This window comes from Simochromis diagramma, unplaced genomic scaffold (assembly GCF_900408965.1).
Source record: "Simochromis diagramma unplaced genomic scaffold, fSimDia1.1 OVJJ01000596.1, whole genome shotgun sequence".
NCBI lineage: Eukaryota > Metazoa > Chordata > Actinopteri > Cichliformes > Cichlidae > Simochromis > Simochromis diagramma.
In genome coordinates, this window is record NW_024387245.1 from 3,709,080 (window position 1) to 3,732,391 (window position 23,312).

Below are 23,312 nucleotides of genomic sequence, written 5' to 3' on the forward strand. Positions count from 1 at the left end.
ATTTCGAGCAGTTTGTCCAAGTAGAGTTACCTTCACACATGCAAAAATGGGCAGTTGATCTGGTAGTGACAGGCATTGAACCAATCAACTCAATATGGAAGATGATAAACGCACATTGGCCCTCTAGATAGGAAATTTGAGTAGTAAAAGAATAATAAGCAGGGGCGGATCTAGAAGGGTGGCATGGGGTGGCAAGTGCCACCCTAAAATGATCCCGTGCCACCCCAGTTTTGCATATGACATTGTTGTTTATTAAAATAAGATAGCATTAACAGTTTGAGCATAGTTACAGTCAACAGTGAATATAAATGCTAAAACTGAATATATTGCATAGTGCCCCCCCGCCCCATTAACAAATGGTTCAGCCCATAGCAGGACGGCTTTTTTCTTGTTTTCAGTAGCAATCGACGTTTATGATTGTGCCAGAGCACATTTTGAACAACACCATGGGAATTTCGGATTTTACACAGGTGGTTGGATGTTACACTCTGTAAATGGAAGGAAGGTGAGTGTTATTAACCCTCTGTGGTCCACAGACATGCTGCGCCTCCAAATCACATGACTGATTTAAGTTAGCAAAAAGCTGCAGCCACGCGGAGTCTCTCTTTCAGCCCACATTGAAAGTTCGGACTTCAAAGTTTATAAATTTTAATTACAGGCCAGTAAATCCAGAGTTATGATAATATATATAAGCCATGCTTTTTTCTAAATACTGTCATCACGTTTGTGTGTGTGTTTTAAGCGTTTTCTAAGGACATCGCGAAAACAGTAAAGAAAGGGAAAAAAGCCACATGTTTCCTATCGGTGGAAAAATGTACCATGTCGACCAATTAAAAAGAAAAAATCAACACTGAGATTTGTACGGTGGCCCCTAGAGACAAAGCACGTACAAACTCCAAAACACTTGCAAACTCCAAAGCACATGCAAACTCCAAAGCACATGCAAACTCCAAAACACATGCAAACTCCAAAACACTTGCAAACTAAAAAACACATGCAAACTCCAAAACACGTACAAACTCCAAAACACTTGCAAAATCCAAAACACTTGCAAACTAAAAAACACATGCAAACTCCAAAACACGTACAAACTCCAAAACACTTGCAAAATCCAAAACACTTGCAAACTAAAAACACATGCAAACTCCAAAACACGTACAAACTCCAAAACACGTACAAACTCCAAAACACTTGCAAACTAAAAAACACATGCAAACTCCAAAACATGTACAAACTCCAAAACACTTGCAAAATCCAAAACACTTGCAAACTCAAAAACACTTGCAAACTCCAAAACACATGCAAATTCCAAAACACAACGGAAGTGCTCCAGGACGCTAGGGGCAGTGTTGAGCTCGATTTGCAAAATAAACGGCAAGTTTGTCTGTATGGGACGGTCTAGTCTCCGTCGCGCTTCCCAGGTTGCCTAGCAACCATGATACTAACCGCTGGAAACGTGTCATACAATTTGGTTTGACAGAAATGAGGGAGAACATATTTTGTTCATTTGTTTGTTTGTTTCTACAAGAGCTTTGTGTGATTTGATAAGTATCTGAGGCTGAGACCACAGGACAGTAAAACATGATTTTTGGGCTTCATTTCTGTACTGAACAGTTATTTCAAGATTAGTTAGTAAATAAGAATTAGCTGATGTTGTTCATGAGACTAAAGTCATATCACTTTGGTAATGTAAATATAATATGGCCAATATTATAGTTATTATATTAATCATTATTAGCTATTACAGCAGTGAACATGAACTCTGTGTCAAATACTGAGCTTCAGTACAGATTCAAGTTGCAGTTATTTATATGTCTTATCACCTTAAATCTTCACTCAAAGACAAGTATCTTTGACAGTGCATATATAGGTGTATCATATATAAGAGACAAATGTTGTTCCTTCAGTATGTTGGCATTACTAAATTTGGCTCATTGCTTACATATATTTATAAAAAGAAAATGTACAAGCTGTGATAACTGTTTCTGATAAAATGAAGAGTAGACTGATATATGAAATATTCCTTTATTGGGTGAGAAAATCAGACCATGTCATAACTGCTTTAAGTCATACAGAATAGATATCAGAGCCTTAAACAGGCTGACTTCTGCTAAATGGGTCAAACTGGGCAGAAAGTATACAAACACATAACATCCTTATAGAATATGATGTAACACTATAGATCAACTTACCTCAGAATATATACAGTGGGGCAAAAAAGTATTTAGTCAGCCACCGATTGTGCAAGTTCCCCCACCTAAAATGATGACAGAGGTCAGTAATTTGCACCAGAGGTACACTTCAACTGTGAGAGACAGAATGTGAAAAAAAAAAAAATCCATGAATCCACATGGTAGGATTTGTAAAGAATTTATTCGTAAATTAGGGTGGAAAATAAGTATTTGGTCAATAACAAAAATACAACTCAATACTTTGTAACATAACCTTTGTTGGCAATAACAGAGGTCAAACGTTTACTATAGGTCTTTACCAGGGGCCCGTTCTTCGTACCTCGCTAAGTAAGTTAGCTGGATTTGATTGTTGACGATTTCGCGTGATCTTGGATCGTTCGGTTCCCCGAAGCTCATCCGGGACTTGCTGCCATAGCAACAGAGCCGTAAGCGTAAACCTGCTCGGGAGCAGGTTTACTTTATGTAAACAGGATTAGATCGCGGCCACGCAGGTATGTCCGCTTCATGTATACGAAAGCAACAGCGATATTCCACCACTGTTTCACCATAAATAAATATTATCAATGTAACTAAAGATAATGCAGCACTTGATCCGTTTATTGATTTCACACAGATACATACAGGTCATTTCCTAAAAAAGGGAAATGTACTATTAACATTCTATTACATGTATGTGATTATTACAGATGTAATTCATATTTCAGAGAAGTAATTGCAAATTACTTCGTGTAATCAAGATGGGAGACCACGGCTATAAAAGCGAAGGTGGATTTGGGAAGTCTGTCGCAGTCATGTCCTGTCCGTTTATGCGAGCAGCCCATTGCGGAAGGTGCAAGATTGATAAGGAGAGTTTTCAGAATTCAGCGTATATTGCGGGATAGACAGGATCCTTTAGCTCAGCGCGACAGTGTGCTCATTGAGAGATATCGATATTCCCGTGAGGGTATTATTCACTTAACCAACTTGTTGACGAGGGGGTGCAGGACCACCACCTGTCTTTTTGTGCTCTGCCCTTTTCTTGGTTGCTGTTATGAACAAACAAACAGATTATTCCTGGGTCTCTTTCCAAGAGACGTAAAGCAATATAAGTGATAAATATTACCATTCTGTAGAATATTCTTATATTTCACTTTTACCTGTTCCCATGTTCTAGTGGGTCCTGTTGTGGCTCTAATGTGAAAGGGGATATAATATAACATAATATAATATAATGTAATATAATATTGGATAATATAGTGTAATATAATAAATTTACCCTACCGCCTACTGGTGTTGGCCAGAGGGGCCGATGGCGCGATATGGCAGCCTGGCTTCTGTCAGTCTGCCCCAGGGCAGCTGTGGCTACAACCGTAGCTGCCTCCACCAGTGTGTGAATGTGAGAGTGACTGAATAGTGGCATTGTAAAGCGCTTTGGGTGCCTTGAAAAGCGCTATATCAATCCACTCCATTATTATTGTTATTATTAAATTACTTACGAGTTTAATTTGTCAGCAACTTTCTGCCAGCCCTCTCTCCTTGCTTTTGCAGCCTTTGCAGTGTTCCCTTGCGTTCTGCTTAAACTCTGAAACTCCTGAAATCCCTCACTCAAGAGTTCTTGCTCTGCTGCCGAAAAATACCGAGCGCGCTCCTTCGACATTTTCGCCGACCAATCAGAGGGTTGCCGATCAATGTTTCTACTATCGATGCGTAGCCCCTTTTACGACACCCAGTGATCTCACATTACTTCATCCAGCTGTACTGATCGTCAACAGCAGGTGTGTTCGGGGAACCGGATTAGCGAGCTCACGGTTAGCGCGATGGTTTGGTCTTGGATATGTCATTTGATCTTGGATGTAGTAAGCGACGTACGAAGAACGGGCCCCAGGTTTGCACACACAGTAGCTGGTATTTTGGCCCATTCCTCCATGCAGATCTTCTCGAGAGCAGTGATGTTTTGGGGCTGTCGCCGAGCAACACGGACTTTCAACTCCCGCCACAGATTTTCTATGGGGTTGAGGTCTGGAGACTGGCTAGGCCACTCCAGGACTTTCAAATGCTTCTTACGGAGCCACTCCTTTGTTGCCCGGGCGGTGTGTTTTGGATCATTGTCATGTTGGAAGACCCAGCCTCGTTTCATCTTCAAAGTTCTCACTGATGGAAGGAGGTTTTGGCTCAAAATCTCACGATACATGGCCCCATTCATTCTGTCCTTAACACGGATCGGTCGTCCTGTCCCCTTGGCAGAAAAACAGCCCCATAGCATGATGTTTCCACCCCCATGCTTCACAGTAGGTATGGTGTTCTTGGGATGCAACTCAGTATTCTTCTTCCTCCAAACACGACGAGTTGAGTTTATACCAAAAAGTTCTACTTTGGTTTCATCTGACCACATGACATTCTCCCAATCCTCTGCTGTATCATCCATGTGCTCTCTGGCAAACTTCAGACGGGCCTGGACATGCACTGGCTTCAGCAGCGGAACACGTCTGGCACTGCAGGATTTGATTCCCTGCTGTTGTAGTGTGTTACTGATGGTGACCTTTGTTACTTTGGTCCCAGCTCTCTGCAGGTCATTCACCAGGTCCCCCCGTGTGGTTCTGGGATCTTTGCTCACCGTTCTCATGATCATTTTGACCCCACGGGATGACATCTTGCATGGAGCCCCAGATCGAGGGAGATTATCAGTGGTCTTGTATGTCTTCCATTTTCTGATGATTGCTCCCACAGTTGATTTTTTCACACCAAGCTGCTTGCCTATTGTAGATTCACTCTTCCCAGTCTGGTGCATGTCTACAATACTTTTCCTGGTGTCCTTCGAAAGCTCTTTGGTCTTGGCCGTGGCGGCGTTTGGAGTCTGACTGTTTGAGGCTGTGGACAGGTGTCTTTTATACAGATGATGAGTTCAAACAGGTGCCATTCATACAGGTAACGAGTGGGGGACAGAAAAGCTTCTTACAGAAGACGTTACAGGTCTGTGAGAGCCAGAGATTTTCCTTGTTTGAGGTGACCAAATACTTATTTTCCACCCTAATTTACGAATAAATTCTTTACAAATCCTACCATGTGAATTCATGGATTTTTTTTTCACATTCTGTCTCTCACAGTTGAAGTGTACCTCTGGTGCAAATTACTGACCTCTGTCATCATTTTAAGTGGGGGAACTTGCACAATCGGTGGCTGACTAAATACTTTTTTGCCCCACTGTAAAGCATATAAACAATTACAGCAATATGATGCAACAAACACAGCAGTGCTACTAATCCAAAATACTTAAAGCTTCATAGAACTGGAACAAACATTTATTTTTAGGTCGATTCTGCTGCTGATACATACTTTAGGTTTCTGAATATTAAACTTGTTGCTGCCTTTCATAGTGTGTAACTTGAAGGCCCTGAGTACTTTCTCCCACACTGAAAACACTGGAATGATCAAATTATTTGAACATTACCTAATAAGACTGATTCAGGACAGACAATTAGTTATTTTAAACTTTTCTAGCAGTCCTTCACAAACAGGGAACAGTCTGTCTATTCTCTCCATCTGTCAGCTGCTGCTGGCTCTTCCTCCTCTTCTTCCTCACACACTGCTGAGTTTGTCCTGGTGGATCATCAGGGGTGCAAAGCCTCACAGATGATGTGCAGCAGTGTGTCCCTCAGTCTGTCCTCACTCTGGACACTTGCAGTTGTCACACATGGAAATCAAATGTGTGATAAGCTGCAGGATTCAAACACAAGTGTAACTTATAAACACATGTTCATACTTTTATTACACAATCAGAGAGAAAGAAAAAGAGAGAGAGTGCAGGACAGACAGACAGGTGGCAGTCTCAGGTGTATACACTGCTACAAAACAGCACAAAAGAAGGAGGATTTAGTGTTTGTGTTATTACGAAACAAGAAGAGTTCCCAGATGGTACAGTGGACACATGTGTGACTCCTGTGATTAAAGCATCTTTCTTTCAGCTTAATGAGTGAACCGTCAGCTCGTTCAAACACACGTTAAAGTCCGTTTGGCTCGACACCACCGAACAGAGGCAGCAATGTAACATAGCTAACATTAACAGTGCAGTGGATCCTGCTTGTGCCGTGATATTCAGGACTGCAAACCGAGCAGCATCACTTACTTTCAGCTTGTTGTGTTTGTGGATATATGACTGACTTTAATTATCCACAAAATCATCACAATCTCTGTAAGATTAAGGTCGACTATATATATATATTTTAAAGTAAAGGCTTTAAAACCAAGTTAATTCTGAAAGTACAGACATCGCTAATGTCACATAACTTTCCCGACATGTGGCCGACAATAATGGTTTAATGTTCTTCATTAAAAAAATATTTGCGCATAAATAAGTGACATAATATTCAGTACTTACTTCTGAAAGTTTACTCTTCCTCCGCTCCGCTTCCACCGTTTTTTTTCGGCAAAATTATCCACACCACCACCGCACTATGAAGTCTGGGATATGTTGGGCCATGAAGGCTACACTGACCCATCCTTAAAATTCAGGAAAATTAAGGACGCATTTGAGGGCCGCATTTCGAGCAGCCTTTGAATTGGGAAAGCCTTCTCTTGTCGCTGTGACGTAATCGGCCTTAAAATGCGGCCTTTAAGGCTGCAAACCCCAAATCCGGTCATTGGTTCTTCCTGGCTTGTGTAGTTACTAGGTAACAAAAGCTCAACACTGCCCCTAGCGTCCTGGAGCACTTCCGTTGTGTTTTGGAATTTGCATGTGTTTTGGAGTTTGTACGTGTTTTGGAGTTTGCAAGTGTTTTGGATTTTGCAAGTGTTTTGGAGTTTGTACGTGTTTTGGAGTTTGTACGTGTTTTGGAGTTTGCATGTGTTTTTTAGTTTGCAAGTGTTTTGGAGTTTGTACGTGCTTTGGTTGTTTAGGAAGAGGGGAGAGTTTTGGGAGTGACAGTAACGACAGCGAGACAGATCGAGCGAGTGTGTGTGTGTGTGTGAGTGAGAGAGAGAGAGAGAGAGAGAGAGAGAGAGAGAGAGCGCGTTTTTAGATGTGGGAGATTTGTGATGGTTAGTGTGGAGTGTATACTTAGTGTGTTGTGTTGTCTTGTGTAGTTGTTCTGTTGTCGTTTTGCCTTGTGTGTCAGTGAGGTCACTAATGAACACAAAGGCACATTTGCAATGTAAAAACTGTCACTAAGTGATACCCCTCCTGTTGTCAGGCCTGCAGGTTTATCCCTGTGCTGTTCTGTCTTTTGGTGGACAAACTTTTTTTTTTTACTGGCACACATCATTTGTGGGGCATCTTATTGCGAAACCTGATTGTTCTCTCATTTTAGTTTTAGTAATATTTTTAAATGGTTGTGCAAAATTTAAAAACTCAGCAGATGTATTGGCTGCATTTTTAGATAAATAGTTGCATATGTTTACAAAATGTACAATTATATTATATTTGCATTTCAAGTTATAAAAATTTACTCAACATGTCTATGTTTTTTTTTACAGTAAAAAAATACTACTAGGATTTTAAGTTCTTTGCGTGATTTCAGATCAGTAATACTAATGCAGTATGTCAGTGAAAAAACAACTAAATTCAGTTGAGCTAAAAAAAAAAAGAAAAAGAAGGAATGATACAAAGCAAGGCAAGGGGAAAAAATAAAATAAAACAATTTGAGGGTGAAATACAAACGTAAACTCAAAAGGAGTTTGTTGTATTTCAGTGGGTTAATCCAACAAATGATGAAAAATTAGGTTTAAATTTTTGTTCATGACAGTGCAGATTTCTGACATTTTGTGCAATTTAAGCATGTAACAATGTGATAGTTTTCTAACAAAAAAAGTGTGAAACTTAATTTAGACTTGTGTTTGTAAATGAACTGCCCCATGTTGTGTAGCTTTCTGGATTTTATACTTATTGGGCTACATATTTATTTATCATACAGGCTATACAGTACATAAAATAAAAACTCAAATGTAAATGTAAATGCAAATGTAAGTGCGTAATTATGTGGGCTACAGACAATAATTAAGTTATAGACTATATTTATATGAAAAACATACTTACTGCATTTGAATCATTTTAACCATATGTAACCACCTGCATATGTGTTTGGAAAAAAAAATGCTTTGATTTTGCCACCCCATTTGATTTCTTTGCCACCCTCATGCCACCCTAAGAAAATTTCTCTAGATCCGCCCCTGATAACAAGACGGAACAGTCGACCGACATAAAGTATTATTGCACGCTGTGCAAGAATGAATTTTCTTTTCATCAAAGCACTTCCAGCTTAAATTATCACATTGACACGAACCATACGTTAGCCAGGGGTGCTGCAAGCACTTTGACTAACGCGTCACCCAACTTGCAGCAAACCACTCACGGAGCATCGGGGGCTCAGTAAGTCTGCCTCGGAAATATTGACTGACACAGTTGCCAAGAGGATTGCAACAAACTGCAGACCTGTTACTATCGTTTAGAAGATACGCTTTACATAGCTTTGGTTCCTCGTTTCAAGGACTTGAAGTGACTCTCAAGAGTTACAGAGAGAGTTGATAAATGTTTACTGAGTTTTTGTTAACATGAATGTTCAAGATGTTCAATAAACATGTTAGATGCGTATATTTTCCCTTTTTTCGCGAGTCTGTTTGCTCATGCAAAATGAAATGCGATTAATATAGAAAAAAAATGAATGATATTTAGTCGTGATTAATCAAAATTAATCCACAGTAACCCTGTGATAAATCAAATTAAACATTTTAACTGTTGACAGAACTAATATATGTTATATATTAGTGTATACTTAACTATTAGTATATAGTTTTTTTTAAAGTTGTATTTCACAGGAGAGAACCTGTGTTCAGAGATTGAAGAAAACTATTCAAATTCTCTTTGAATTTAAGCACACATTCTTTGTGTTTATTCTGCATTTACTTCATTATATTGCATAAATGTCAGTTACAAGCTTAACTAAAAGTTTAAATAAAGTTTTAAAAAGTAATATCAACCAGGCTATTGACCAAGTAATTGTGATTAATTATGATTGATTACAGAAAGTTGTGAGATTAATTAGTTAATTTTTAATCTATTGATAGCACTAGTTTAAATACATAAACCCTTCATGCAATTAGCTTTGATTCCGTTATACACAGTAAGATAGATAACATCTGTTTTTGTTCTCTAGTTTTTATATGAAACAGTGAAGTGTGTTTCCTGGTTTGCTTCATGTTCTTCAGCTGCTGTGTTGGCTGATGTAACCCTTGAGTAATAAAAGTGTAACTCTTTGTGTAAAGCACAGAGAACTACTGCAAGTCCAGCCTCTTGGATTTTAATATTACTTCATTTACATTTCATGTGGTAACAGTCTTTCCCTGTAGTGCTGCTGTTGTTTTCTTAAACACATCAGCCTGACACTATAAACTACAGCATTTCCCAAGTTGCTTTGGAAATCACTGCTAGCAATTTTGTTAATGTAAAAAAGTGAAAAAGCATTTGTACCTATGTTTTGCTACCATTTTACGTTCTATGGAGAGTGGCAGGACGTCCAAAGGTTTTGTAAAGGTCCAGTTTTGTTTATTGATCTAAGCCTGAACAGCTACGCGTAGTGTCCAGTAGAGGGCTCTGTTGCTTAGTTAGTGGCAAGCTGTACTTCCAGCTCAGACCGGTTTTGTGGCGCACATGTCCCAGTAGGCAGCTCTCAATGAAGCGTGAAGCAGCGTGATACCGGACTCTAGCGAAATTAACAATTTGCAGCCCTTGGAATGCGGAGCGAGGTACATGTTTTAAGTTGTATTTGATTGCTTAGTTGATATTTTGTTGTATTTTCTGCTTTATTTGAGTTCATATTTGTAATAAGCGTCTAAGAAAATGTATTTTGTGTTTCTGTTTAGTTTTCACGGTGCATTGGCGCACCTCAGCACTGTTAGATTCTGAATGAATCTCAAAGTAAAAATTACTGCACCCGTCGAGGCTCTCTCTATTTCTTCCTTGGTCCGTGGGACTGCTACAGGTTTCATGAAATCTAATAAATTATGCAACTTGACAGAAATCTGAGAGCAGATGTCAGCATTGTACTACATCTGATTTGCTGAACTTTCACTTTGGAATATGATAGAAAGAGGAGCTTCTTACCCTGCGGTTGGTGAACACAGAGTAGCACTCCTTCACCATCACGGTTTTCACAATCTCAGGGTCGGCCACCATTAACAACGGCGTTTGTCCATCGTACAACCTGCAAAAAAGACAACAGCCTTTTATTTTACAATAACACAATGACTAATTGTTTAACACATTTTTTGTTTTTTGTTTTGCTTTAGATTGCAGCATTATTGACAATGAATTCAGAATTGTTGTATTTTATTTCTTTTTAAAATTTTATTTCTTCTTCTTTTTTGGGGGGTATTGCATGGCTGACAAACATATTTTAACATGAGTGAACTTCCTGGTTGATGAAGTAAATACTCACCCCCAGACGTCACCATACTTGGCATGACACTCTAGATCAAAACCAAGAATTCCCTGCAAAAAGTTATAGGAAAATGTGTTTTAGTGTCAATATGCCACTGAGTAGGACATGTGCATTCAAAATACAGAGAAGTCAGGCAGGTCAGTGACGATTGATAAGGACATTAAATATGTCCTTCTCACTTCTTCAAGATCAAATCAGTCAGCTCCTCATATCCCAGTCTCTAAGGTGAGTTTGGTTTCTGTGCGTACCTTTCTTATGCCCAGCATCGTTCCAATATAAGGCAGGGGCCTCGGTCCAGGTATCCCCAGCTTTTTGAAGAACCGATATGGCCATAATCCGTACCTGTGTCACAAAACAGAGAAAATCTGAAATCGTCAGTTGGATATTAAAACAAAGGGAATACAGGAGAAACAAAACTCCATGTACAGGTGGTTTGACCGCGACATAAGATAAGGGCTCGATTGTCTTGCAAAACAGTAGTCGAGGAATACTCACAGTAATATCAGCGTGAAAAGCAGGACCAGCAAAGTCCAGGTGGTTGCTGAAAACAGCGTGAAAAACATTGCGACTTCTTTCTGACAAAAAGCTACAGATGAGGAAAAAGGCTGGAAAATCTCTGTTTTTAAAACATCTGCCTCTGTGTGGTGGGAGGAGTCTATGAGACAGAAATGTGATTATGTAATAAGCTCCATAAAGGGTCAGAGGCGGGTCAGAAGCTTTTAAACCTTTTTTCTTCGCATTCTTATTCAGTTGTTGCACAAACACAGTGAGAAGAAAAGACACTTTAGCCTTCACACTGAACACCACTGCCTGCAAAATATGGCTTCTCCAAGAAAATCAAGCAAAATAAAGTTTTATTTAAGCTAAAACATTTAATTTCTTTTTTCTTTTTCTTTTTTCTTCTTTTTTGGCTGTTGTTCTTATTAAACGCATTTCTGATCTGTTTTCATCTTGTCGGATATTCAGTTGCATTCAGAGTAGAAGGTCAACTAAAAGACAAAAATATTTCTGCCGTGAGTGTGAAATTGCTCTGTAAATTAGCTTTCGTTTTGAAGCATTTTAGTATTTCTTCACGGTTATAATAAAGCAGTTAGAATCTGAAGTTCTTCATTATCCCCATAATAGTTATTTTTCCACCTTCCACGGCTGCTACGTGATGTAGTTGGTCTGTGATTGACTTTTGACATAAAAGTCTTGTTATCCGATTCTCTTTTTTTATGATGTTTGTGTGAAACTATTACAGCTGCGCATGCTCTGCAGTTTTGTGTAACCTTTCCCACAATAACACAGTAAACGCAAAGAGATTTGTGGCCAACTACTTTCTCCCATTGCATGAAGATGGCGCCGGATGTCATGGCACGCCATCTCTCGGTTCTGCAATGTTTATGTTTTATGTTCTTAGTGGTGTCCCTGCTAGTTTTAAAAACCCACTCCCTGTTGGTATATGAGCGACAGACGCTGCTTAATATCCGTGACTCACTGTTGAAGCTCCCCAGCGTTAGCAAGCGATGTGGAGGACTCCCGCCGCCTCTGGCGTCGGTACCGGGGGAACTGTATCGCCGTGATCCCCCCCTGAAATCCTTCGAAACGGAAGCGCTGGAGAAGTGGACGAATGCGCGGCACGCGCTCTGGGAAGCGTGTTCAGGTCAGAAATTGGATGCGGCGGGTCCTTACCATCGGTGACCCTGGCTGCTTAGGACTTTATTTTGGCCTCAGCGCTGCCTTCTTCCTGTTTACCCGACGTCATCGGAGCACGCTCACCCGAGGCTGCTTTATTGGTTGCCATGCTGACGGGATACGAGGGGAGGTGGAGCAAATATGAACAACCTACAAATACTGTCTGCTACCATGGATGGACAGAGAGTTAAATTAGCTCTCTTAAGTGCAAGATCTGTATTAAATAAAACTCATGTTCTTCGGGACTTTTTTGGTACTCATAAGCTGGATGTCATGCTCCTGAGACATGGCTGCGCGCTGGTGAAGTGGCACCCTTGCTGGAACTTTGCCCCACCGATGCCAGCTTCTTCAGCGCCCCCAGGTTGTGTGGGAGGGGAGGCGGGGTAGCCTCTACCATCAAAGACTGTTTTAAATGCAAACAGAAAGTCCTGGTGTTTTTACCTCATTTGAGTCCCAACTTCTGACTTTAGGCTGTCCCGTGGTTCTAATTATAGTCATCTATCGTTCACCTAAATATAATGACTTGTTTATTTCGGAATTTTCAGACTTCTTGACATGTTTTATCACTCACTATGAAAGGATTCTTATAGTGGGGGACTTTAATATTCATCTGTGTTGTGAGGATAAACCCCTGGTCAAAGATTTCTTAAATGTAATTGATTCCTTAAACTTCACACAATTTGTGTCTGGGCCAACACGCAAGGGCCACACCCTAGACCTTGTCTTAGGCTACGGGCTGAATGTATCAATTACTGAAAATTGCGTTTTACCTATTCTAGACCACTCCGCAATTTTATTTGATATTTTAATCCCTAAATCTCCAGCTTCTGTGAGGGGAAAGTTCCCCTCAGATCATCTCGTTATATTAGCCCTGAAGCATTGCTTGGAGTTAAATTACATCTACCTGATGTGTTGGACCCTATTTTTACCCAGGAGTTATGTGTGGACACCTTGACTGCGAATCTTAATAATACACTTCTTGAACTACTGGACTCTGTTGCTCCCGTAAGGAAGTTGAAATGTCAAAAAAGGAACCCTATGCCTTGGTTAAATGAGGAGCTCTTGAACTTGAGAAGAAATTGTAGAAAAGCAGAGCGTCACTAGAGATCTTCCAGACTAGAAGTATTTCTCCAGGCTTGGAAGGACTCATTGTCTTGTCTTCAATCAGCGATGTCGACAGCGAAAGCAAATTATTTCTCAAATCTCATCATGAGCCATAAACATAACTCAAAACTCCTTTTCAACACAGTGTCGCAACTTACAGAGAGTAAGTCAACTCTCTGCTGTTCTAATTTGATAGCTCATGACTTTCTTACATTTTTCAGAGACAGGGCTGAAACACTTAGAAATCATATTACTCCCTCCTCAAGCAGTTCACTAGACTGCTCGGCTGCTTTGCCTGTTGGTGCTGATAAACTGTTCCGTGACTTCAAGGTTATTTCTCTGTCTGGATTAACTAAGGTTGTAAAAGCAGCTCGATGTACAACCTGTTCTTTGGATCCTCTACCAGCCTGGGTGTGGTATGGGTGTGGTCTCTGGCCAGCTCCCGGGGTGGCGCAGGGGCGGGGTGAACAGGTGTGCTGGGATCTGACAGTGATTGTGTCTCTTTATATGTTGGCAGTGACAGTCGGAGGAGGAGAGTGGACGTGACAGCAGAGAGAGAGCGGGAGTGTCTGTGTCCCAGTAAACAAACCACAGTGTCGAATAAAAGTTCTGCTGTCATCATATTCGCTCCAGCGTATGTTTCTCGGGTCCAACATTACACTGGGTTATAAAGGAACTATGGTCAGTATTAGGACCCTACATTCTGTTTCTTTTAAATACTTCATTGATGACTGGAGTCTTTCCTGAATGTTTTAAATCAGCTGTGGTAGTGCCGATCTTGAAAAAGCCTGGACTGGATGTTGACATGGTCGCAAACTATAGACCCATCTCACATCTGTCTTTTTTATCTAAAATCTTTGAAAAAGTGGTTTTTAAGCAGCTCACTGAGCATTTGTCAACAAGCAATCTGTTTGAACCATTTCAGTCTGCTTTTAGACCAAATCACTCCACAGAAACAGCTTTAGTCAAAGTGGTAAATGATCTGCTGGTAAATGCAGACAATGATCGCACTTCAGTTTTATTACTGCTGGATCTAAGTGCTGCGTTTGACACTGTGGATCACTGCATTTTATTGGATAGGCTTGAACATTTTATTGGAATTACAGGAAAAGTTTTATCATGGCTGAGATCTTACCTGCTTGGGAGGTCTCAGACTGTTAGTTTTAAAAATGATCTCTCCGAGACTTGTGCAGTGAGGCATGGGGTCCCTCAGGGCTCCGTACTTGGACCATTGCTGTTTTCTATGTACCTGCTGCCTCTTGGTGTTCTTTTACGTTCTTTTAATGTAACCTTTCATTGTTACGCTGATGACCTGCAGCTTTATGTTCCTTTAACCATTGGAAATTGTGCTGAAGTATCCAAAGTAGAATGTTGTTTATCTGCAATTAAGGGCTGGTTATCAGATAATTTCTTGCTCTTAAATACTGATAAGACAGAGTTGATGGTCATTGGGCCATACAAATTTCAGCACTTGTCCCAAAATTTCATCTTGAAAATTGATGACAGAGCCATAAATTGCAGGAACAAGGTAAAAAACTTGGGTGTGTGGTTCGATATGGTGCTCTCCTTTGAATCTCATGTAAAAGAGATAACAAAGACCGCCTTTTATCATTTGAGGAACATAGCCAGAATCAGACAAGTTTTGTCAAGCGACACTGCAGAGGTTCTTGTCCATGCATTTGTGTCTTCCCGTATTGATTATTGCAATGCTCTTCTTTCTGGCTTACCAAAGAAAAGTTTTAGAGGTCTACAGATGGTGCAAAATGCAGCTGCTCGCATTTTAACAAGAACTGGGAAATTTGAGCACATTACCCCTGTTCTGAGATCTCTGCATTGGCTACCTTGTCAGGTTCGAGCAGATTTTAAGGTCCTGCTGCTCACCTGGCTTTAAACGGATTGGCACCTACATACCTCTCCGACCTTTTACACCTTTATGTTCCATCTCGTGCTCTATGATCTCAGGACTCTGGCCTTCTAAAAGTTCCTAGAGCCAGAAAAAAGACAATTGGAGAGTGTGCTTTTTCTTTTCGTGCCCCGTTTCTGTGGAACAACCTCCCTCAACATATTTGGCAGGCATGCTCTGTGGAGGTTTTTAAAACTAAGTTGAAGACACATTTGTTCACCTTATCCTTAATTCTATGGCTTTTAGTTTTTAAATTTTTATTGTTTTTTTAACTTGTATTGTGTCTCTTACCTGTATTGCTATGTATCGCTTTTATTTTATTTATCCCTTTAGTTGTACAGCACTTTGTTTGAAAGCGCTTTATAAATAAAGTTGTTGTTATTATTATTATTATTATTATTATAAAAATGCTGGTGTAAAGTTAGTGATATTGGTCACATGTATCAGTGTGCCAGGGGTAACTGCTTAGTAAATGCTTGATCTATTTAACATTGGATTTATTAGTACTTTTACACACCTGTGGTGTTTATTCACTGACAAAAATGCACAGAATTTAATGAAGTCGTTTATCTTAAAACTGTGGAATTGTAATTAGAATTTAAAATACAATTACACACACATACATCATTTGAGTATAAAGGTTTCAATTTCTTTTCAGTTTTATGAAAACCAGATTTCAGGCAAATTCTTCTCTGTAATATTATTTGTGAGGTTTATTTTCACAAATCTTTGTAGGAAAATTTCCATCTTTACAAAAAAGATAATTAATTTTATTTCCTTTTTTCACACCTTTATGGAAATGTGCTCACATTAATCCCTTCAGTACAGGTAGCTGCAGAGTTACAGTGGGGCAAAAAAGTATTTAGTCAGCCACCGATTGTGCAAGTTCCCCCACCTAAAATGATGACAGAGGTCAGTAATTTGCACCAGAGGTACACTTCAACTGTGAGAGACAGAATGTGAAAAAAAAATCCATGAATCCACATGGTAGGATTTGTAAAGAATTTATTCGTAAATCAGGGTGGAAAATAAGTATTTGGTCAATAACAAAAATACAACTCAATACTTTGTAACATAACCTTTGTTGGCAATAACAGAGGTCAAACGTTTACTATAGGTCTTTACCAGGTTTGCACACACAGTAGCTGGTATTTTGGCCCATTCCTCCATGCAGATCTTCTCGAGAGCAGTGATGTTTTGGGGCTGTCGCCGAGCAACACGGACTTTCAACTCCCGCCACAGATTTTCTATGGGGTTGAGGTCTGGAGACTGGCTAGGCCACTCCAGGACTTTCAAATGCTTCTTACGGAGCCACTCCTTTGTTGCCCGGGCGGTGTGTTTTGGATCATTGTCATGTTGGAAGACCCAGCCTCGTTTCATCTTCAAAGTTCTCACTGATGGAAGGAGGTTTTGGCTCAAAATCTCACGATACATGGCCCCATTCATTCTGTCCTTAACACGGATCAGTCGTCCTGTCCCCTTGGCAGAAAAACAGCCCCATAGCATGATGTTTCCACCCCCATGCTTCACAGTAGGTATGGTGTTCTTGGGATGCAACTCAGTATTCTTCTTCCTCCAAACACGACGAGTTGAGTTTATACCAAAAAGTTCTACTTTGGTTTCATCTGACCACATGACATTCTCCCAATCCTCTGCTGTATCATCCATGTGCTCTCTGGCAAACTTCAGACGGGCCTGGACATGCACTGGCTTCAGCAGCGGAACACGTCTGGCACTGCAGGATTTGATTCCCTGCTGTTGTAGTGTGTTACTGATGGTGACCTTTGTTACTTTGGTCCCAGCTCTCTGCAGGTCATTCACCAGGTCCCCCCGTGTGGTTCTGGGATCTTTGCTCACCGTTCTCATGATCATTTTGACCCCACGGGATGAGATCTTGCGTGGAGCCCCAGATCGAGGGAGATTATCAGTGGTCTTGTATGTCTTCCATTTTCTGATGATTGCTCCCACAGTTGATTTTTTCACACCAAGCTGCTTGCCTATTGTAGATTCACTCTTCCCAGTCTGGTGCATGTCTACAATACTTTTCCTGGTGTCCTTCGAAAGCTCTTTGGTCTTGGCCATGGCGGAGTTTGGAGTCTGACTGTTTGAGGCTGTGGACAGGTGTCTTTTATACAGATGATGAGTTCAAACAGGTGCCATTCATACAGGTAACGAGTGGGGGACAGAAAAGCTTCTTACAGAAGACGTTACAGGTCTGTGAGAGCCAGAGATTTTCCTTGTTTGAGGTGACCAAATACTTATTTTCCACCTTATTTTACGAATAAATTCTTTACAAATCCTACCATGTGAATTCATGGATTTTTTTTTCACATTCTGTCTCTCACAGTTGAAGTGTACCTCTGGTGCAAATTACTGACCTCTGTCATCATTTTAAGTGGGGGAACTTGCACAATTGGTGGCTGACTAAATATTTTTTTGCCCCACTGTAGCAGCTCTAATTACACTGGATCAATATGCCAATATTCTCAATTCTAGGAAGCAGCACTGTTCTTCCTGTTACAGTCTATTCTTTTTGTTTTACTGGTGGATGCATATATTTAACAGTTTCCAATAATCAAGTCGATTGACTATGTGCACGAGAAAATGCTAACTTCCTGGTTTGAGACCGGATGTGGGGTTGTGCATTTCCGGTAGCTTTACTTTGCGGTCAATCGCTACTGCGAAGATATACTCCAAAATCATGTCCAAAAGTACAGGTGAATATAGCTGTCATAACAATGTCAGGCAAAATTGCAGTAGCTTTCCTGATCATTTTACAAACATAAGTGAAGAGAATCTGGACTAAAAGGCCTAGACTTATGGTTGTGTGCTGAATCTATGAATCAAACTATCACCTGGAAACATAATTAACTGGCCCATAGCTGTGAAACTGGACATGAGTTCTTGATTCTATGGAGATTAACAGTAATCCAGAAATTTACAAATTTGTCCTGGGACATCGTGTAAATGTTGTCCCTGGGACATCGTGTAAATGTTGTCTCAGGGACATCGTGTAGATGTTGTCCCAGGGACATCGTGTAAATGTTGTCTCAGGGACATCGTGTAAATGTTGTCCCTGGGACAACATGTAGAAGTTGCCCTGGGACATCGTGTAGATGTTGTCTCAGGGACATCGTGTAGATGTTGTCCCTGGGACATCGTGTAAATGTTGTCCCAGGGACATCGTGTAAATGTTGTCCCTGGGACATCGTGTAAATGTTGTCTCAGGGACATCGTGTAGAAGTTGCCCTGGGACATCGTGTAAATGTTGTCCCTGGGACATCGTGTAAATGTTGTTCCTGGGACATCGTGTAAATGTTGTCTCTGGGACATCGCGTAAATGTTGTTCCTGGGACATCGCGTAAATGTTGTCCCTGGGACATCGTGTAAATGTTGTCCCAGGGACATCGTGTAAATGTTGTCTCAGGGACATCGTGTAAATGTTGTCCCTGGGACAACATGTAGAAGTTGCCCTGGGACATCGTGTAGATGTTGTCCCTGGGACATCGTGTAAATGTTGTCCCAGGGACATCGTGTAAATGTTGTCTCAGGGACATCGTGTAAATGTTGTCCCTGGGACATCGTGTAAATGTTGTCTCAGGGACATCGTGTAGAAGTTGCCCTGGGACATCGTGTAAATGTTGTCCCTGGGACATTGTGTAAATGTTGTCCCTGGGACATCGTGTAAATGTTGTCTCAGGGACATCGTGTAAATGTTGTCCCTGGGACATCGTGTAAATGTTGTCCCTGGGACATCATGTAGAAGTTGCCCTGGGACATCGTGTAGATGTTGTCTCAGGGACATCATGTAGAAGTTGTCCCTGGGACATCATGTTAAAGTTGCCAGAGACATACCATATGAAAGTTTAGCTTCTTTTAGCCCCTGTTTGTTTTATATTATATATATATATATTTTTTTTAATATTATATTTAATATTTACATTGTATTGCAAAGAACCCCAAAACAAGTTAAAATGAATTAATGAATATTGACTAATTAAACCTTTGTTATTTTTCCACCAGAAATGGACGATATAATTAGAAGAAGTGTTCTGAATGACGAAAAAAAGTACTGGAAAAGATACACAACTTTGTGTGCATGTGTCACAATGCCAGGAGGACCCATTCAGTGTTGTGTTAGAAAAATTGAACTCATTAACCCTTCATGGACATTATAAATGTTTAAATGTGGCCTCAGGTAAAGACAGGAAAAGAGACTATTACAAATTCAACTGCATCAGAGCTGGAAAAAAAAGTCGAAACAGCTACAGAGCAGTGGGCTGTAAGGCCTATGTTTCATTTAAAGTACTCAAATGTTGGAAAGACCACACAGTCATCGTGCAGCGTACATATGATAAGCATGATGGGCATGATCCTTCGGACCCAAAAGACGCACATTTCAACAATATTTCCAGTGATTTGAGGAGGAAGATTGAGGAACTGCTTTCCCTTGGAACTAAGCCAGCCATCATACTAACCGAATGTCATAAATGGGCCAAAGAACATGGACACAGAGATCTTCACAACAGAGAGCATTTTGTCACACCACGTGACATTGACAGTGTTAGAACCTGCATGATGAGGAAGAAGCACTTTAACTGTGGAGACAGTCAAAGTGTACATACCTTACTTAATGGAAAACATCAAGAACATGTTCTCTTCTATCAACCATACACATCTGACCAAGAACTAATGATTGTTTTGCAGACACCTGTAATGAAATCAAACATGGAGAACTATGCAAAACAGTTAGTATTTGTTGACACCACGCACTGCGTTAACCAGTATTCATTTCCCTTATTCACACTTGTTGTAAGAGATGATCATGGGCATGGAGTCCCTGTGGCCTATGCTATTGTCAGCAACGAAAGTCAGAAAACCCTGGAAACTGTTCTTGGAATAGTTTGTGAGCATTTCCCAACTTCCCCGAGGTAAATAATACATTGACAGCTATTAATTTTGAAATAATTCCTTTTCAAAAAAGTTATAACATGCCAGAATCTAATGCTATAGCTGCAGCATGGGCTGCAAAAAACTTTCCTTTCCAGTTGTTAAAGTTATTCCTATAGGCTGTATGCAGTATTTTATATATCTACTTGTGAGTTGAAATGTTTAATTTGGCATTGAAGTGGTGCTTTGAGATAGCAAAAACATTTTCATACTGTTTAATCTCATTTAGTGTTTTCTTTTTTTCTGTAGAGCATTTATGGTTGACAAAGACTTTGCGGAAATAAATGCTTTGCAGAAGGTTTTTCCAGAGTCAGCTATCCTTCTATGCTGGTACCATGTCTTGCAGGTAAACCACATTGTTTTCCTTTCACGTTGTCTAAGATGCACCTGAAACACATTTTTACAACAGGGTCCTGTTGTTATGATTTGCCTCATTGTGATATTCACCTACGCAGGTTAATGAATATAAAGGGATAAAATGTTGAGTGACTATGTCCATCCATTTAAGACCACAGTGCACTCATCTTCTGGTGGCTGCTTCCCAAAGCTCTTTTTGACATTTAAAAATATGTTTGCCTGGTTGATTTCTGTAATGCACAGGTCCTCTTGTCCAGTGAGTGACAAAGTTATTTTTGGACGTCAGCTTTCTTTTATGCTTTTTGTACAGCTGCTCCTCTGTCTCTCTCTCCAGATTACCTTTTTTTCTCTTACATTCACAGGCTGTTAATCGATGGCTTTCAAAATCAGAGTCCGGGGTCCATGGGCTTTCTAACACCCAAAAGAGAAATGAAATCATTTCTTTCTTTTGTAAGCTGAAAGCTTGCACATCTGTAAGTGTAATTTGTCTATTTCACATTTTGATTTCTTGATTACACTAAGAGCATAATAACTTTCAGTTGCTAAAAAAAGTTACAGAGAGATACAAAATAGATTTTTGAAACAATTTCTAAAACTGGCTTCTTATCTTGCTTATCAAAACAAGTACTTAAGCTGTGCAGACCATCATTGTGTCACCCACTGTGCAGTAGAACTTGTGAGTGGGATTCTTTCACAGACAGATGCTGAAACCAAATATGCTTATAGGTTTAGTGTTCCTTCTTAGCCATTGTAAGGGAAGAAATAATTGCTTCTTAATACAAAAACACGACATATTATTAATAACTTAAAATTCTTAATGTTATTCAATAAAGGGAAAAGGGCTTCAATACATAATATTAAAGATTTCAATAGGTCTGTTAAATGGATTGAAATATATTCTGTTGCATCCAGTTCTCTTAGGAGGACGACTTTAAAGCCACATCAGCAGAGTTCTGCCAGACATTTAAGCAATACCCTTTGGTGTGCCAGTATTTTCAGAAGCACTGGGAAGGCATTGGCCACATGTGGTGTGACTACGCCCGTCACTTCAGTCACACTCGTTCTGAAACAAACAATGTGATTGAAAGGTATGATTTATTATTTTGACCTCATTCGATTGTATTGCTGAAAAAAAGATATTATGCATTAATCCAAGAGGCTAAACTGAGTAGGTTCTTCATGTCATTGCCAGAACAGGTTTTAGGCAAATCCTTTAAATTCTAGCAGCGTTTTTTTTTTGTTATCACAACAAAAAACAGAGTAGGTGGATTTGCCTAAATCAGCTAAACCGGCACAGGGCATTCCTTTATAAAAGACGTGTGCAATAGGTATTCCAATTTTTAAAAAAATAATACAGTCTTGATTTAAACTTTAAATTCCTTCAATTACAGTTACTAATCATTTCAAATAACTGTTTTTCAGATTTTTCCACCGCCTGAAATACCAGTTTTTATCTGGCTACAAGAATAGGCGTCTGGATGATCTGATTGAAGTGCTCCTAGGGAAGGCCGACGACTACTTCTCAGTCATAAAAACCCTGCAAGATGTGGGCCGCATGAAAAACAGGTTTGCTGACACCTTGTCTCAAGTTTCAGACTCTGCTTCAAGACTGATGGAAAGTGGTTGGGCTCTTAAAATTACAGTCAAGAACAGCCATGGAGTTAATGCATATCAAGTCCCATCTGAGTCAAGAGAAGACATAGTGTATGATGTCTGCCCTGTTGAGTCCTACTGCAACTGTACATATGGCTTACGAGGACTTCTTTGCAAGCATCTAGTGTTACTTGCAAAATTAGCAGAGGTTGACAATGACATCTATCCAAACATGGAAACAGACATTTCTACCTTGGCAAGAATTGCAGTGAAAGAAAGGCATTACTTTGTACACTGTGAGGACTTGAAAGTGATAAAAAGGCCAAGTTTGTTTGGAAATCTGTGTTTTTTTGCATCGGCTGAAACACTTCAGTGCACTTGTTGTACGTTCTCTCACTATAACACATGTGCTTGCCTGAAGGTGGCTTGTAGCCATTTTAAACAAATGAAAAACTCTCTGAAAAGTCCTCTATCAACTTTGAATGACACTCCTGTAGTTGAAAGCACAGACAAAAAATGCACAGAAGATGCAGTTGGAAAACTAAATGCTGTTTTAGACACAGTTAAACAGTGGGCATTCATTCCAGAGGGTATTACTGTAATGATAGATGAACTGCATACAAATGTCTTAAAAACAAAACAAGAAGTAGGCAAAAGTATATGCCAGTACGAAATAAAGACGACAGATAATGCACGCAAAATTAGGCCATTGCATTCTAGCAGTCTGTCAGTCTGTGAAAATGAATGTGAACAGTCAATAACCACTGAAAGAGAGACATCCTGTGGAGAAAATGAAAACCTTTTGGAATACAAAACAAAAAAGAGAAGAGTTAAAGCTAAGTATATGCACAAGTAGAATTTTTTGTAGACATTTCAAAGGGACTGCATCCATTACTTCTGTTTATTGAAACCTAAAGCTGAATAGCTGTCTTAACTTTCTGCCAAGGAACAGATGAAAAGAAATTGTTTGCTCTCTCAAGCAGTTGTTATTTATGTGTGTTATTCATTACTTTGGCTTGGTTGCTGTTTTTGATACAAATTCATCTGTGCCCATTGTAATATTTTCATATGTTACTATTTTTATATTGCTATGTATTATAAATAAAGGATTACTTATTACTATTAAAA

The 23,312-nt window shown here is 39.9% G+C and overlaps 2 protein-coding genes across 6 annotated transcripts in view; one reads left to right on the forward strand and one right to left on the reverse strand.

Moving 5' to 3' along the window:
* The window catches only part of LOC120714575 (cytochrome P450 3A40-like), a 26,865-nt gene extending 15,659 nt beyond the window's left edge, over positions 1–11,206 (reverse strand). Inside the window, exons 1-4 of the mRNA XM_040000849.1 lie at positions 11,096–11,206; positions 10,849–10,942; positions 10,598–10,650; positions 10,264–10,363 (exon numbers count right to left, since the gene is read on the reverse strand). Of these exons, the coding sequence (XP_039856783.1) occupies positions 10,264–10,363; positions 10,598–10,650; positions 10,849–10,942; positions 11,096–11,163 (315 nt within the window). The 5' untranslated portion in view covers positions 11,164–11,206. The remainder of the gene's footprint in view (positions 1–10,263; positions 10,364–10,597; positions 10,651–10,848; positions 10,943–11,095) is intronic.
* Positions 9,762–23,312, forward strand: LOC120714574. Of its 5 annotated transcripts, none has more exons than XM_040000845.1 (5): positions 9,762–9,905; positions 20,484–20,580; positions 20,954–21,064; positions 21,513–21,679; positions 22,014–23,312. In XM_040000845.1, the coding sequence occupies exons 2-5, from the start codon at positions 20,491–20,493 to the stop codon at positions 23,038–23,040; spliced, it is 1,395 nt and encodes a 464-aa protein (XP_039856779.1). In that variant the 5' UTR covers positions 9,762–9,905; positions 20,484–20,490; the 3' UTR covers positions 23,041–23,312. The 5 variants fall into 5 exon arrangements, with proteins under 5 accessions (XP_039856779.1, XP_039856782.1, XP_039856781.1 ...); XM_040000843.1 differs by lacking the exon at positions 9,762–9,905 and adding an exon at positions 17,745–20,215; XM_040000848.1 differs by lacking the exons at positions 9,762–9,905; positions 22,014–23,312 and adding an exon at positions 17,740–20,215 and having other exon boundaries at positions 21,504–21,612.